Here is a 16,311-nt window from a genome sequence, read left to right as displayed (position 1 = left end):
GATAATAGCTAAGTTTAATTGTTGCAATTGGCTGTTTCCAACACACCGTAAAAAACAGACAAGACTGAGATCTTGACCACATTTCTTAAAGATGTTAGAAAACCCTGACCCATGAGCATTTATGTATTTGTATTTTGTCTTTTAGCCAGATCATCGGTAGATGAATTTGACAGATGGTCTTTTTTAACAATTTAAAGATGTACTAAAATTGTCTTTGTTGCTGATACCTATGTCCATGTGATTTATGCAGTTCAGTGTATATAACAAACACTTACAAGATTTCTCATCCCTCTGACAGTGTGTAGGGAAGTTGGGTAGCAAGTGGTATATTTTTGCTTGTGTTCATAGTATACTCCTCACATACCCTTGCCCCCTTACAAAAAAAGAGGAACTTAATCACTGTGCTCAATTGATTTACTTATCTCAAGAGGGGTCAACGTGAGCTGTAGGGGAGTTACACATAGATTCACAGTGACAAGTATTCAAATAAACACTTACACACAAGGTTTCTTGGATAAACAATAATTAATTTATTTATCAGTCAGTTAGAGTAAGCCTTCTTCAGAAGGGAGCAATATAAAAGCAACTCAGAAATACACTCCAAAACGACACACTTTTAGTTCTAAATCAGTAAAGACACTTTTGGGATGGCCCACAGTCACAACCTACACCCTTGCAAAGACCACAGCTTGCATTGATGTGTACCAACACAGGTTTATTGGGCAAGTTCCAGAGTTTGTTCCCTCCATGATCAGTTCAGCCTCTGCAATACCATAGAATCCGAGGATAACCTAACGAAATGCATGTGGGACATTCAGGGGGGGCGATAGTAACAATACAACATACATGTAATCTGAGCACCTTGGCAGATCATGTCAATACATGGCAAATGATTTTGCTAACTGACCATAATGTGGTAACAGCTGACAAATGGGAAGAGTGCCAGAACATTTGATGCCCGTGCCTGGCGATTGCCTATACAAAAGCCAAAACTGTTAGCTTTTACTATTCTTGTTAAATTAAAGTTTGAACCTTAATGTCATTTTTCCAAATTAAAGAAAGCCCCTCTATTAATGTTTTAATCGGCACAGTTAATTTTAACATAGAACCAAGCATGTTATCCTTTTTCTCCAACTTCTGTGTAGGGCGGCTGCAGTTGCAAGCTGATCGCCATCAGCAGAATATCAAGAAAAGGGATTCCTTGATCCAAGATTTGGCTGCAGAGCTAGAATTCGATGGTTATGAGCGTGTTCCATTTAATGATCGGCAGAGGGACAGCTTCCAAGCACTGGTGAAGGAAAGACAAGAGCGAGAAGAGGCATCTGCAAACCAGATGATGGTAATGACCCGTGTTTACTTAATCAGTTTGGTCACTAATTAGGTGTGAAATTGCTAGCAGTGCTTTTCTTGTTTTCAGAAAAGTACGACCTGATACAAATCTCTTCTATATAAACTTGCCAAACATGAGTTGCAATGTTTGTTATGTCATCTGTGGATATGGTGAGCGTCTGACCCTCGATCAGGGACATTATTTGAATGGTAAATACACTATTAATCCTGATCATTATCCAGAATTTCCATACTAGTGTTCAGGAAAGTCATGATTCTAGTAAATGCACAGAGGCAAAGTATTATACCTACTCTTTACTTCACAAACTCAAGCAACAAACACAACAAACTTTTACCCCAGACTCAATAAGAACTACAATTTACTAGAATATGTAGTCTTTGCAGTTTGAACTCAAATGCTCCAAGGTATGTCACATGACGCAGTCCACCAATCATTACGCTAGGCTCCCATTACCTCACGAGTCCTCCTAAATACTCCCTCTTTATTTTGCTGCCTCCTTGCAGTGATTCAATGCTTAACCTTGAATAGAACGGTAAACCAGAACTTGGAATGACCACACCTTTTAAGGATCCCTGTAGGGATCTGCTGTCTTCCGCCTGCCCTTATCCATGGGTCCTCTGCAAGGGGTCAGAAATGCGAGGTGAAGAAGTAGATTGTTTTTGCACAAGTGGCCATTTTATCAAATTATAAGGGTGAGAAAAACGCCTCACTTTCCCTAGCCGAACAAGAATTTCCCTGCCTGTTAAACTAAGACTGAAGGAAAACACTCTAATATCAAAAGGTATCTGTCCCTCACAGTTATTCACACAACAAAATCATACAGCTATCATATGGACAGTCAAACCCAACAAAATAACAGTTATATTCAAACAAACTTTGTAAACGTGTATCCTTATAACCTGGGTCAGATCTCCTTCCCCAGGATTACTGCAGGATTTTCCAATCAAGTTCTTTTCAATAGCCACGTTCTGCTCCAAATGCAACACAAAGCTTTCATTGCATAGGCCTTTCACTTGGCACTTGGATTAGATAATTAAGATGTATCACTCTTCAAAAAAATTATTTATTTAAAAATGACCATTTTCACATTTCATCTTCCTAAGCACTAAGCAATGGGCATCATTATGAGTCACCCGGTATGGAAATAACGGCGGTAAATCCGCTGCCACCGTTGTTTCCATACCGGGTGATCTCGAGTTCTGCAGGCGGGGGTGTCATTCCCGCCAGGTCTGACCTGGCGGGTTTAACACCACCCGCCTGCAGGCGGACGTGGAAACACCGGCACCATCACGAGATGGTGCCGGTGTTTCCACTTCCCCATTCCCATTGAGTCCCATAGGACTCAATGGGAATGGGGATTTACCGAATTCCGCCTCCGGAATTCCTGGGTCACCGGGGTCGTAATGCCCCGGTAATTCCGGGAATCACAGAGGCGGAATGGTAATAAGAGTCCGGCGGTAACCTGCCGAAATTTCAGCCACAGTTACCGCCGGACTCGTAATGAGGCCCAATGTTTTGTCAGGATGGGTTTTCCACAGTTCATCATAACACATTAGTGGACTTGCCACTTACTTTCCACCACAACCATCCACCACAATGCAGTACTTCGATGCCTTCTTCCTGGCCCAGTAACCTGCCAGGACCAACCACTAATAGTCTCTTTCCTGGTAAACTCGCCTGCAGGATAAAACTCCTACCAGTACTCTGTGGTGAGGCTTGCTTCAAAACTTTAGTAAAGTTTTTAACTTTCACCAACATTTAGGTTCACAACTTTTTTCATAAGGGTACAATACACATCAAAACTGTTTGTTCCACTGATTTGTTTGTCACATGTTACATTCCTCTCCCCATTGATGATTTCTACAAAGGGGGCTTCTCTCCTGCCACCTTTGACTTCCTTCTAGCAAATCATTTAACTGCTGGTAATGCCCCTTGTTCAAGGTTTCCTCTTTAGGAAAGCTGTTGCCCCTTTTATTTTTAATTGCCCTTCTTTGACTTAAGCAATGCTGGTTGTCATCTTCCCTTTCAGGTAATCTCCTTCTTTGTAGACTACTAGGGAAACGGGATTCTCTTTTATTCATAATTGCCTTTCTTTGGCTTAGGCAATGTTAGTGATCTTGTTCAAATATTGCCCGCTCTTTACTTTGGCAATGATGGCAACAATCTTTCTTCACTGTGTCTCTCTCAATGTAAGTGTTTCTCCAAAAATGCTTTAATTTATTAGTTCGATATTCAAAAGGCTTATTTCATTCAGCAGTATATTGCAGAGAGCCCTGGGGCTACCTAACAAAAACCAACACACCAGTCTTTCCCTGCGCTTTGGTTCGACCCGCTGCTACTTCAACTTTTTCTCTCATCGGGACTTGGGTGACTGACGACTGCGGTCACACTTCCGGTGCTTGCCCCTTCTGCACAGGGAGCCTGCTTCGCCCCTCACATAGTCTGGTGTACGCCAGCCACCGGAGCAAGGCACATAATTAGGAGAGCTCCTCTCTTCCACAGGACAGCCAGTATCCGCACTGCTTCCTGATGCACGATCTCTGCACTTCCATTTCCCAACTCCTACGACTCTCCCAGCACCGCATCCCACTGGAAACATAGCAGCGGCCCCAGTGTCGTCTTCTTTCTGCTTCTGCTGCTCCCACTGCTGCTGTCTTCTTCTAATGGCCTGCACCTGATGGGGCTGTACATATTTAAAAGTCCTGCTGTGGGTTGTTACAACCACTAGACTGCACACAGCAGTTCTGCACCTCTGAGCCCTTCTTCCTTGTGTAAGTACCTTGAGCATTATAGAACTTGAAGCCCCTAAAGTTCTTGTTCCCTTTTACATCAAAGGCTTCAATTTTACAATAGGCCATTAAGACTGTGGGATCATTAGGTAAGTTGGTTAGAGGGTTCTCCCAATTCTCCTGACTTGTCCCCTCATGTGATCCTCCCGCAGAAGCTCCACACCCCTTACCCCCCCCCACCCCCCGGTCAGGATCAGGAAGTGTCTGCTTTTCCCTGGCCACATGAGAAGGGTCCCAGGCCAGGGTCTTTGGGAGGATCACCTCTGATTCTTCACACCTCTCAGGAGCCTGCCGGGTTGGCCTCCGCACCTGGAATGACAGGCCACAAACACAAACCATGCTCATATTAATTCTCTGAGTTGGCAATCACAAACAAGTTTGTGCCCTGCTCCTCCTCTGGCCGTGCCTCTAGCTCTTCCTGCAGCTGCACTCTTCTGCCTTGCCTCAAAGCGCATGCTCTGTCTATTTTTTAGGCGGTTGCGCAGGTGGGATAATACTTTCTCTGTGTCTTTAATAGAATCATGATTTTCCTCACCGTTAGTATGGAAAATCTGGATTCTATGTCAAGACCGAAGGCTTTTATTATGCTTGTTCAAAGCTTACTTGCCACCAATGAGGCTACTTGGTCGATCGGCTTGAAGTAAAAGGTCTTAAAAGTAGTCTGCAGTCTTAAGAATGTCCTGCAAGTGGGCTTCACTGACAAAGGCCTTAGAAGCCATAGCCCATCGCGCAGAATGTGCCCTGAAGCAGGATATATCTATTCCTGCCTGTTGCATGGCCCACTTGACCCTCCTTGCTAAGGTGGCTCTGGACACTGCCTTAAAGGTTTTCCGAAGAGCATTGAACACTTGGCTTTCTCCGGCGGGTCTGATATCCGCAATTTTTACTTCATACACTTTCAGACTCCTGACAGAGTTTAGGCTGATCCGGGAAGGTGGAGGAGGTGGCCGTTTTAATTGTGTTGGTTCTTCTCATGATGTGGAACGTAACTGCTTCCTGTGAAGAATACTTGATGTCTATCTCTGATCGCCAAAGTCTGACACTCTTTTACCGGTTAGCAAGCATAAAAGCGTTGCTAACTTTACTGACAGCCTTTCTAGTCAACGCATCATTGTTTGGCCAGCTTAGCAGAAGCCGGAGGATTTCGTTCACGTCCCACAGACGCAAATACTTAGGTGCCAGCTGACGGATGACTCACACCCTTCAGTAACCTAGTAATTAGGGCATGCTCGCCAATCGGCATGCCCCAAACCTGTTCATGACCTGCTGAAATGGTGATCTGAAATTATTCACCATCCTGTAGGCCTTGCGTGGCCAAGCCTGCTTGGAAATTCACCACGTGGATTACATCTGCAGTAGCAGGGGGCACGTTCCTAGACAGACACCAACTATGCCATTTACTCTAAACCACTCTGTAGGATTTAGTTGTCTTAGGGGCCCAGGACTCCCCGAAAAAGTCAGCCTCTCCCGAAAGCCCTGGCTTTCTCCAGGTACTCTTGAATTCACCCAAGCTACCAGTCTTGGCGTTCCCTGAAGGACCAGGGGGTGAGGGAGCCCCGTCAGGTCCAGCAGGATGTCTTCCCGGTTCGTGAAAAGAAATGGGGTGTCGCAAGATTGTTCCTGCAGATCCAGGAACCAAGCCGAACTCTTCCATGCTGGCATCACCCAGAAACAGCTTTTCTTGCTGGCGTCTCGCATGTGCCAGTGTCTTGCGATCAATGCAAAGGGCGAAGAGGTAGTCTGTGCAAGGCCCACATTGTTGCAGGAAGGAGTCTGTGGCCGCTGCTTCGGGATCCGGCCTCCAGCGATCCAGCTGGTGATTCAGTCTGGACGCAAAGAGATCCGTCTCGCAAGGACCTTTCAGCTGCATCATCCTTAGGAAAACTGAATTGTTCAACCTCCAGTCGCTGGAGTCCCTGAAAGGCCTGGAGTTCGTCTGCCACAAGGTTGACTGCTCCGGTAAAATACTACGCAGCGACACTCAGACCTGTCTCCAGGCAGAAGTGCTAGAAATCCTTAGCCAGCTACGCTAGCAACATGGACTTCTTTCTTCCCAGTCAGTTGATGTACCGCGTAGCTGAGATGTTGTCCAACTTCAGTAGTATGCAGCCTTTGCACTCTGTCCTGGGTAACACACTTGATCGCAAAGGAGCCTGTTAAGTGCTGTAGACTGTTGATGTGGAGCTTGGACTCCTCTGAGGACCAGGACCTCCAAACCCCTCCCCACCCAATCAAGATTTCTCTGCAGCGGTCTCGCCATCCCCTGCGACTGGCATACGACTCAATCAGCAGACCTGGAGAAGACCTGAAAGATGGCCCTCCCATTCCACGCTTCCATATGCTGGAACCACCAGAACAACTCTGTCCTTGCTTCGTGCGACTTCAGTGCTTCTTCGTAAAACAAACCTCACCTGAGATGCTGAATCTTTCGGCGCTGGATGGCACGGTAGTGCAGTGGCTCTGGGAAGATTGCTTGGATGTAGGAGGCCAAACGGCGTTCTAACCTTGCTAAATCCCTTATGGATATCTGGTCTTAGACCAGGGCCGGCTAGATCTCCTTTTTGATGTGGTTGACCTTCTGTATGGGTAGGGCCAGAGTCCCCTGCTCTGAGTTTATCACAAACCCCAGAAATTCTATTTTCTGTGCTGACCTGGTCTGGGAATTCTCCCAGTTCATGAGAAATACTAAATCCTCCAGGAGCCCTGTCGCCAGAGACACTTGCTCCTGGAAGTGACTCGGATCCTGCGCCATGAGACATAAGTTGTTGAGATACATGATTGGTCTCACTCGTTGCTCGCATAGCCTTGTTACTATTGGTTTGAGTTGCTTAGTGAAAAACACCAAGGCGCCAAGGATAGCCCGAACGGGAGACAGGTGAACTCCTACAGTCGACCTTGCCAGCAGAATTGAAGGAACTGCCGGTGTGGTTCATGTATGGGCACCGCCAGATAGTCATGCTGCAAGTCTATACAGGCTAACCAGTTTCCCTTCTGAAGAATATCTCGCAGGAGATGGATTCACTCCATCTTGACGTGGCAGTAAATGAGGAAGGAATTGAGGCTTCTATGATCGATCACCGGCTGACCTTCTGCTTCCTCTTCACAAGAAAAAGGTTGCTTAAAAAGCTGTGTGGCCCATGATCGACCAAGCTTATTGCTCTTTTCCTTAGAAGTTCTGAGACCTCTCTGTCCATCAACCCTTGCTCCTCTTCTAACAGGATGAACGGGTTCAGCGATTTCTCTTGAATGGGCTCTTTAAAACATTCTAAGTGAAAGCCCTGCACTACTTCCAGAACCCAAGGGTCTGCAGTACTGTCTTGCCAATTCCCCAGATGTACCGCTAGCCTGCCACTTATCGCAGGAATGGGTCCTCTCACTTTTTTGCCCTCGGTGCGTGCAGAATTGCTCTCACCTGCATTGGCGACTTGTAGTCTGCCGGCACCTCTTCAGCCTCTGCCCCTCCCCTGTGAGGGAAAGAAGGGGCTTGGCTTGCTTATTTTTCCCCTGAGGATAGTTTGCAGGTAGCAGGTGTAAGAGCCTCTACTGCTAGGATCACTGGGCCCAGTCATACTAAAGTAGCTTCCCTTTAGGTAAACCCAAAGGGTCTTGCCAGAGATCCTGTAGGCTATACTCGGTTGGCTGAGAGGCCCTCTCTCAACTTCCCAAAATTGCCTATCATTACAGCTGTGAGTAGTGAAATTGCCAGGGCATCTTGCAGTGTTAGGAGAGAAGTTCTTTGACGAGTCCTGGGTGGGATCAGTCTTCAAGACTTGTGTCCTGATAGACCCTCTCCAGGCCCTTCTCGCACTAGGTTCTCAGTATCAGGCTGCCTTAGCCAGGCCGAAGGGGGAAGCCTAAGCCCATGGGGACACCCAAGGCTCAAGGAGTCAGAAGAAGAGGTAGGGTGAAGGACAATAGTACCCCTGCCCTACCTACAACCTGTTGAGGTACTTGGCCAAGTCCATAAACCAGTCCTGGAAGAGGGACTTCCAGAAAATCTTGGATCCTATCGGACTCCTGAGCTACCACGCTTACTTGTAATTGAGGATCATGCTTGTACTTTAGAGCTCAGGATGCTGTCACCATGACAGATTCTCACCCTCTGGCAAATAAAGCAAAATTGTTGGACCATCCAAGTCCTTCCCAGTACATTAGCATTTTTGACTTGACTTCTCTGCATTGTATTGCAAAATATCCCTTTCAGTAAATGCCAAGTAGGAGACAACAGTTTCTACAACTACAGACCTTAACCAGAGTGTTATGTTTTCTGAGTTATAGACTGCACCTGTCACTTTCCAATGATCAAGTATGTTCTGAATGGGACAGATTATTTCTATACCCTATCTCTGGGTAAAATAGCAGTCTTCAGCCCCACTTGGGAGGAACATATGAAACATATGAGGATTGTGATACAAGGCCTGCCTTTCTATGAAGGCAACCAAGTGCCAGATTAGATTGGACTCAGTGGCTAACATTGGTGTGAGTGGAGGCAAGACTCAACATATTCTCAGTGAAGTACACACTGTACAGAACTGGGCAACCCTACTACCCAAACAAGGACTTTCCTGGGCCTCACTGGGAAATACAGGAACTGTGTGGCAGACTACTACCATATAGCTGTTCCTCTGATTGCCCTCACTACTGCCAGAAGGCCTGAGCTAGTTTCTTGGTCTATGGAGTGTGAGAAAGTCTTCGAAGGCCTGAAGGGTTCCCTTTGCCAGGCCCCTGCTCTCTGGGGCATCTGACTACAAGAGACCATTCATAGTGCAGGCAGATGCTAAGACACTGGGATAGGTGCAAAACTATCACAGCTTAATGACAAAGGTGAGGAACTACCAATATGTTGTATCGGCTTACAGTTTAAGAGTTGAGAACTCAGGTGGACACATGTGGAAAATAAAAATGTTTTTCCATTGCCTGAAGCCTTAGGGAGTTACCCCCATGGGACTCACTTCACTGTGCATACTGACCCTAAGCCTTTGAAGTGGTTCATGGACATTAGGGGAGGGAATCCAAAGTTGCTCAGGTGGTCCATGAGTCTTCAGGACTTTGACTTCACTATTGAGCATATGCCAGATCCCAAACGTTGCAATGCTGATGAGCTGTCCAACTGGGATAACCGACTGGAACAAGAGACCCATCCTAGTCTTGGGTGTGGGGGGGGGGGGGCGAGTGTTAGGAAAGATTTATTTTAGGCAACTTCCCCTCCATTTCTATGGACCACCAAACCTTATGCTTTTGTTTTGACCTCTGACCTGACTTTTTGCCATGAGGTGAAGCTGTATGCTTCACTCCACTGGCCTTTTGCTGATTGGTATGGGGAAACTGAGTAGTCCTTCAGACTGTCAGTACCGAGAAACTGTTTCCCTTAGTCTTTTTCATTTTGTTACTTGTTTTGGTTACTTTTTATCATTGCACAATGCATCTTCCAATGCAGTGTAATATGGTAACTTTTTGGAACACCCTAGACTAACGCTCTGAGGATTTTTGGTTACTTTTAGAGATGCCGAAGGACAAGCTGGTAGCAGCAGTTACATTTTCATAGTTTTTACTGTCTTTTTTTGTTAGACTTACTGCTTTTACTGCGTTTGGCTACAGACTGTGGCCAGTGTCCCAACATGCTGTGCCACAAGCTCTTTTGTTGGTTACTTGGTTGTCTTGTCCCTATGCCTCCTTCCCGCCCTGCCAGGTCAGGAAAATCCTTTTATGGGCATGCCTTACTTACCTGCACCTCGATCTCCCCTAACTTTTAAAAGTGTTACCATTGTTTACCTTTGGCAATACTTTTTGCTGAAAGCCCTCCAGAAGTAGGGAACCGTTTTACTCCCCAGTAAACTATTGAATCTATCTTCTGGAAATCTTTTCCCCTCAACAAGACGCTCCCCCTAACTTTCTCCCAGCTTACAAAATTGTCTGGAAACGTTGTGAACTTTGGGCAAGGGCCCAAACAACTTGGGGTTGGACTTCTCAAGTTAAGAGTTGTATTTTTTGTGAACTACCATTGCAAATACAAATCACTGCCTTTCCTTTCAATATTGTTGCATGAGGGGATTGTGATTATATTGCTGTGGACAATCCAAAGGAGGAGGCTTATGAGACCCCTGACCAACTGGTTAGCTCAGAAAAGGGTTCGCTACAGATGGGGGTGTCCTTCAATACATCTGTTCACTAGGCCAGAGAATAGAAATCCAGTTGTAAGAGTCAGATGCTGTGGTTGAGGGATGCTGGTGGGTGGAATCTGTCGGCGCTCCCTGCTGCAGTGGTCTCTGTGTTGTTAGACTGGGGCCTGGCCCACCACGGCATGGTCGTGTTCACGTCGCCACATCAGAGAGGTTTTCTCTCCCTATTCTCACAACCGCTTTCTGTTGTGTGCTTCGCCGGGCCTCTGGTGTCTTGAGCTGGTGTTCTTCGCTTTTTGAGCTGTTGCGGGTTCCGCGGTTTCCTCCCGGTCCTCCTTTCCAAGTCGTGATTTAGTCAGGGTGTTTCCCCTGTGCACTGTGCTCTCTTCTTGTCATCCACTTGTCCCAGTTATATACAGATCTCTTCTTAAAGAGATATTCTCTTTTCCTTTGGAAGGCTTGTTTACTTCAAGATTGTCTGAAGCCATATAGAAGGAGCATTCAATATTCTTTATGGAAGACAGTCCCATAAATGCAGATACAGTAGGTGTCTAGAGATTTCCTTGTCTGAATGAGTCATTGTCCCCTAAGGGGGAGTCTCTTCCAGTGAGGTCCCACTTGCCCAGACTCCTAGTGAGGGTCTTGCGGAGCGGGCTCACCTCCCTAGACCCAAAGGGGGTGGCTCAACCCTGGGGAAAAGGGACGAATACCTTTGATTCATCACACAGGATAGTTTTGCATGTAGTTAAGGCGAATAAGCAATCCCTGCTCAAATATTTGAAACCTAGATGAATCTCTAGTTGGTCTTGATAGTTTGGTAGTTTCTTTTTTGATGAGGACTTTGGGCCTCATTACACGGTAGGCGGTAAGGGTTTACCGGTACCGGTAAGGGTACCGGTAAACCCTTACCGCCTTACTACGAGTTCCCTTTGCGGGACCCGACCTTAACGGCTGGTTTTACCAGCCGTTAAAGTAGGGTGCCGCAAAGGGACCTTGGTGCTAATTACGGTACCGCAATTTGCGGTTCCGTAATTAGCGCCTTCCCCATTCCCATTGAGCCCTATGGGGGCAAAAATGGGAATGGGGAAGTGCCTTGGTGAATGTGGAATTACCGCCCCCGCTCACCTTGGTGTAGGGCAGTAATTCCGCCATCCACCAAGGCGGACACGGTAAAATACCGGCGGCAACCATGGCGCTAATAGCGCCATGGTTACTGCCTATCGTGTAATGAGGCCCTTTAACATTAGACCAGTTAACAATAAGTGTCTAGATTATGGGCCTCATTACGAGGACGGCGGTAACTTGCTGAGACCACCTGCGGGTTGCCACCGTCCTCATAACACTGAAGCCGCCCCATGATAACCCAGTGCCACCGGGACATAACAAGTCCCGGCGGCCCGGGATATCAGGCGGCGGATTCGGTTAGTACCCATCCCTGTGGAGATCCATAGGACTCCACAGGAATGGGTTCACGGAAGCACCAGTGAAAACTCTGCCGTCCGGGGCCATTGCGCCCAGCAGATCAGACCTGCTGGTCGTAACGACCCCCACCCGCAGAGTCAGAGTATGGTGGTCCGGAAAGGGTGCCGGTACGCTGCTACCGGCACCCTTATTTCCGGACCGCCACACTCCTAATGAAGTACTATGTCTATCACTTGAGACATCACGTTCTTGAATGTACGTGATCATATATTACGAAAAGCTCGAATTGCAAAATACTGAGGCCCACTTTGCCGCATTTTGCAATTCGAGCTTTTTGTTTCTTTTTTTTTTTTTTTTTGTCACCCGCTTTTTTTTCCTGTATACAGGGGACACCCCCGAACCTGAAAATACTAAACTAGGGGACCAGGGGATACCCCCGCAACCCTAGCTCACTTAATTTAGTATTTTTGGGTTCAGTCTTTCTAGCTATACCGAATTTGGGCAAACCATCTGTTCGTTCTTTTTTTTTCTTCTGTCTTTTGGTGTGATTCCCACATTCTTGTATTAGCACAGCAAGATTCAAGGATTGGGCTCCAATAAATGATGTCCGATTACAATTTTGGATTACGTTTAGTAAGGTGTTGAAGTGGAGCTCATTCTGTGCCATTAAAGAGATAATCAGCGTTTAGTTAGGCAGGGGGAAACCCTGTTAATCCCGAAGTCCATCAATAGATATTCAAAATGGAATCATGTAGGAAAACTGAATAGCGTTTTCAGAGAAAGGCTCTCAATCTGTGTAAATGTATAAATATGATTCTGAGGCAAAATTACAGAGCCATATAGAATTGTATGTAACAATTTCATAGTGATAGCTTTTAAGCAGTAGCCCCCATGTCGTAGGACAAAGTTTTGCGCTGCCCAAGAGCTGACAAATGGAAAGAAAAAGGTCATCAATATGAGTTGTCCATTTTAGTTTATAGTTGGTAACACCCAATTAGGGTTAGTGAGGTGCTACTTCCAAGTTGGAATTCTCTATTTTCCAGGCAAAGTTATTTATATTACTATGAAGACCTGCCTCAAAAATCATGATTTTAGATTTTTTGAGTATTAACCTTTAGGCCATTAGCATTGGAATATGAGGCAAGGGATCTTGGGGAAGATTGTAATCCCCTAGGAGGGTAGTCTAGTAATCGGTCATCTGCATACCCTAGCCATTTTAGTTGTGTCTAGCCCAGTCTAGGGGTTAGGTGATATCATCAGTGAGAGCTTCTGGTAAATCTGCCAGATAGAGCTTTAACAGTAGTGGTGACATGATGCACCCCTGCTTAAGTCCTATATATGTACGTATAGGATCTGTGAGATGGCCAGAAGTCGAAAGCCTAACTCCGACAGAGGTCTCAATGCGCAGTGCAATAATCATAGTTAAACGTCCAGGTGAGATCCCCAACTGTTCAGTTTACGCCAGAGAGCCTCTCTCTTCACTGTGTCAAAGGCCAAGGAGCAGCCAATGAAGGGCAACGTAGATGGATTGTCATCAGGAACTCCAGGCACTCTCGACACATTGAGTGCCAAATTATTGTCAAGAGTAGAGTTTCCTTTACAGAACCTAGTTTGATTAAACAGGAGGATTTCTTAGGCTCTTCTACCCATGTGTTAACAGATTGCAAGCAAAGATTTGAGCGGGGGCATCAAGCATGTCAAGAATTCAATAGTTTTTAGGGTCTGATCGTGGACCTCTCTTATGGACCGAAATGATGATACTGTCAATCCAGCTCTTTGGTAAAATTCCCCTGTCACTATGGCGCATAGCTTGGGATTCAGTATAAAGAGGGCGTTGGAAATTCCATTTGGGCAGCAAGCTCTAGATTTGGTGGAGACAATGATCTTTAGTATGACAGAATAGGAGTCCCTAAGACTCCATTTTGCAACAATAGGTGCATGATGTGCAATATGCAGTGGTTCAACTCCTATTGTATTCCTGGTGTATGTTTGCCAGTCTGATTTTGAGGCGCCCACAATTAGCTTGTCAAAATTAGAACCATTTACTGTGCTCTAAAAGGTACGCCAGTCATACGTGCAAATGGCCATGGGCAATTTATTTTCGTAGTCCTATGATAAAGCGTAAAGCAGCGTGCTGAGCAGATTTCAGAGGGGCCAAAGCAGCAATTGTGACTCCTGCAATTAGGGCAAGCATTGGCACATATAATGTGGAAAATGGCCATGGCTTGGACAACTGTTCTGAAACTGGGACGAGCAATAAAGGTCTTGATTTGTGCGGAGTAGTGCAAGCTAGTACCTTATTGCTTTGGTCTTCTGGTGTTTTAAATGTGAGGTCAGTATATGGTAAGGCCAAGTAAATTGGCATTGGTTGAGAGTTTAGGCATGAATCTGTTGAGCTTTGTCACTCAGTCAGCAAGCAATTGACTTGGGCATGCTTGCTTGGGTTTCCGAGGAGAATTAATTTGGACTTTTTCGGGTGGAGCTTCAGGTAGGCAATTGACACCCAGGCTTGGTTAAGAAACAGACAGTGCTTGGGTCGATGGCTGTTGATGCAATTGATATTTAGGTAAAGCTGTGGGTCATCTGCATATTGAGCATTAAACTAGATTACGTATCAGGCTGCCATTAGCATAGAGAGCTAGTCAGCAGATTAATTCCTTTTGCCTCTAAAATCAAATTATAAAGAGGCATTCTAAATCAAATGCTTTTTCATGCAGTCCAGGAAACTCTATATAAGTGGGAATTGAACATCATGCTTTCCACCTTGACAGCTAAACCCTTCAAACCCATGGCCTCCACTGATCTGTTTCTTGGCATGGAAGACTGCCCTTTCGGTGGCAGTCACTTGAGCTCTCAGGATAAGAGAGTTGCATGCCTTTTACTGCAAGTTTCCTTACCTAATCTTTCACAAGGACAAGTTAGTGCTTAGGAAACATCCTTATTTTCTCCATAAAACGGTATCAAATTTTCATCTGAACCAAGAAATGATCTTCCCACTTTTCTTCCCTAATCCTTGATGCGGATTGATTGTTACATCACCGGAATGTTAGCAGGGTGGAACATTTTATATGCAAAGAATGAAACACTGCATGTCTTCTCCCACTTGTTGGTTGCTTTTGGTGGTGCATTGAAGGGACTGGACCCTCCTAATTCTTCCAACACTGATTGGTTGGTATAATGCATCAAGCACATCTACCCAATCCAAAAGAAATCACTGTTCAAAGGTGTGCATGCACATTTAGCCTGGGCTAGATCTGTGTTGGTAGCATTTCAGTGGCATGTTCTACGGAAGGACCTCTGCAGGGCAGCCTCGTGTGCTTCTCTCCATGTTTTATGCAAACTATACTCAATGCATGCAAGGCCTAAGGGAGATGTCAACTTTGGACAGGCAGTCTTAAGCAATTTATTTGGCTGACCTCTTTGCTCTGTATAGATATGTAATGTCCTGATTTTAGGCCACTTTTGCTTTGGCTTCAAGGCCTCATGGTAATAGAACTCATATGCCCTCTACTCATGGGCAGACAGAGGGAACTGATGTACAGAAATGTTGGGATCCGTGGGATTAACCGTTTTACATGGTGCAGGTTATAATATTTGTTCTCATTTGTTCATGTATCAAGTGCTGTATAAACTGTTGTATAAACAAGACTGCTGAAAGTCTCTCACTCGACCAGAAAGACATGTTTATGAGCATGTATAAAGTTATGAAACAAAAGGGTGCCACTTATTTAGAAAAGCACAAAGATCCTTGAATGTACAAGTGTAAACATTTCTGTTGGGAGTCATATCGTGACCCAATAGTCCTTGCAACTTTGAATGTTCTTGGTGGATTTCTGGGTCCCAAATGGAACACATCTTTGCGATAATAGCATGGGGTTTGTATGTGATGCCTACTAGCGTCCAAGGAGGGATTGCAGCGTCCTGTGATTATGCATCTAATGCTCAGGCTTCTAGGCCTCATGGTAACATAGTGCATGACTCAGACGCCCTATACAAGGCTTGGAGCAGATGGAGGGGGACTAGCACTCCCCCAATACTTGCAGCCATTCATACACTCCTATGCTATGTGTTTAAGAAGCGGGCTGAAACCGGCTGAGCTAGCTGCCACACCCTGCTTATCATGTGCTAAGCTTTTATAGCACTACTCTCACTGTTTACTAAAATGCAGGCAAACAAGGCCCTTTATTAGTAAAAGACTCAAACCCAAGGCCTTTTAACAAATACAGACAATATGATAAACTAACCGGCCTCTTGCATATCTTATGTGCCACGAAAATAAACCACAGTCTAAGCTATTTTGACAAAATATCTCTAGTTTCATTTCCTCTGAGTTTGCTGTGTAAACAAACTGTCTATTTAAGCGAATGCTGCTCTCCACCCGGATTAACTCAGTGCAGCAGTTACTTCTCTTCTTTGTATTCTTTGGTATACTTGTAATAAAGAGTTAATGCCGTCTTGACCTCCAGAATGATTGTGTATGGGTTGTGGCCAGTCAGAAGGAAGTTGCAGATTCTCATATCCCAGAATCAGCATTCTTTATTCACATTATACGGGTTAACGCCCAACTTTCCCAATCATTATGGCAGTTCCCTACCTAACAAACGAAGGGTGCTTGTTAGTCTGTCTTAAA

At 45.5% G+C, this 16,311-nt stretch overlaps 1 protein-coding gene across 5 annotated transcripts in view; it reads left to right on the top strand.

Moving 5' to 3' along the window:
* The window catches only part of RAD50 (RAD50 double strand break repair protein), a 1,278,308-nt gene that overhangs the window by 505,257 nt on the left and 756,740 nt on the right, over window positions 1-16,311 (top strand). For all 5 annotated transcript variants that reach the window (XM_069652502.1, XM_069652503.1, XM_069652505.1 and 2 more), the window contains one exon: window positions 1,146-1,339. In XM_069652502.1, the coding sequence (XP_069508603.1) occupies window positions 1,146-1,339 (194 nt within the window). The remainder of the gene's footprint in view (window positions 1-1,145; window positions 1,340-16,311) is intronic.

The sequence above is a fragment of the Ambystoma mexicanum genome, chromosome 3p, assembly GCF_040938575.1.
Source record: "Ambystoma mexicanum isolate Mex_15411 chromosome 3p, UKY_AmexF1_1, whole genome shotgun sequence".
NCBI classification, from domain to species: Eukaryota; Metazoa; Chordata; class Amphibia; order Caudata; family Ambystomatidae; genus Ambystoma; species Ambystoma mexicanum.
This window is presented reverse-complemented; position numbering and strand designations above follow the sequence as displayed.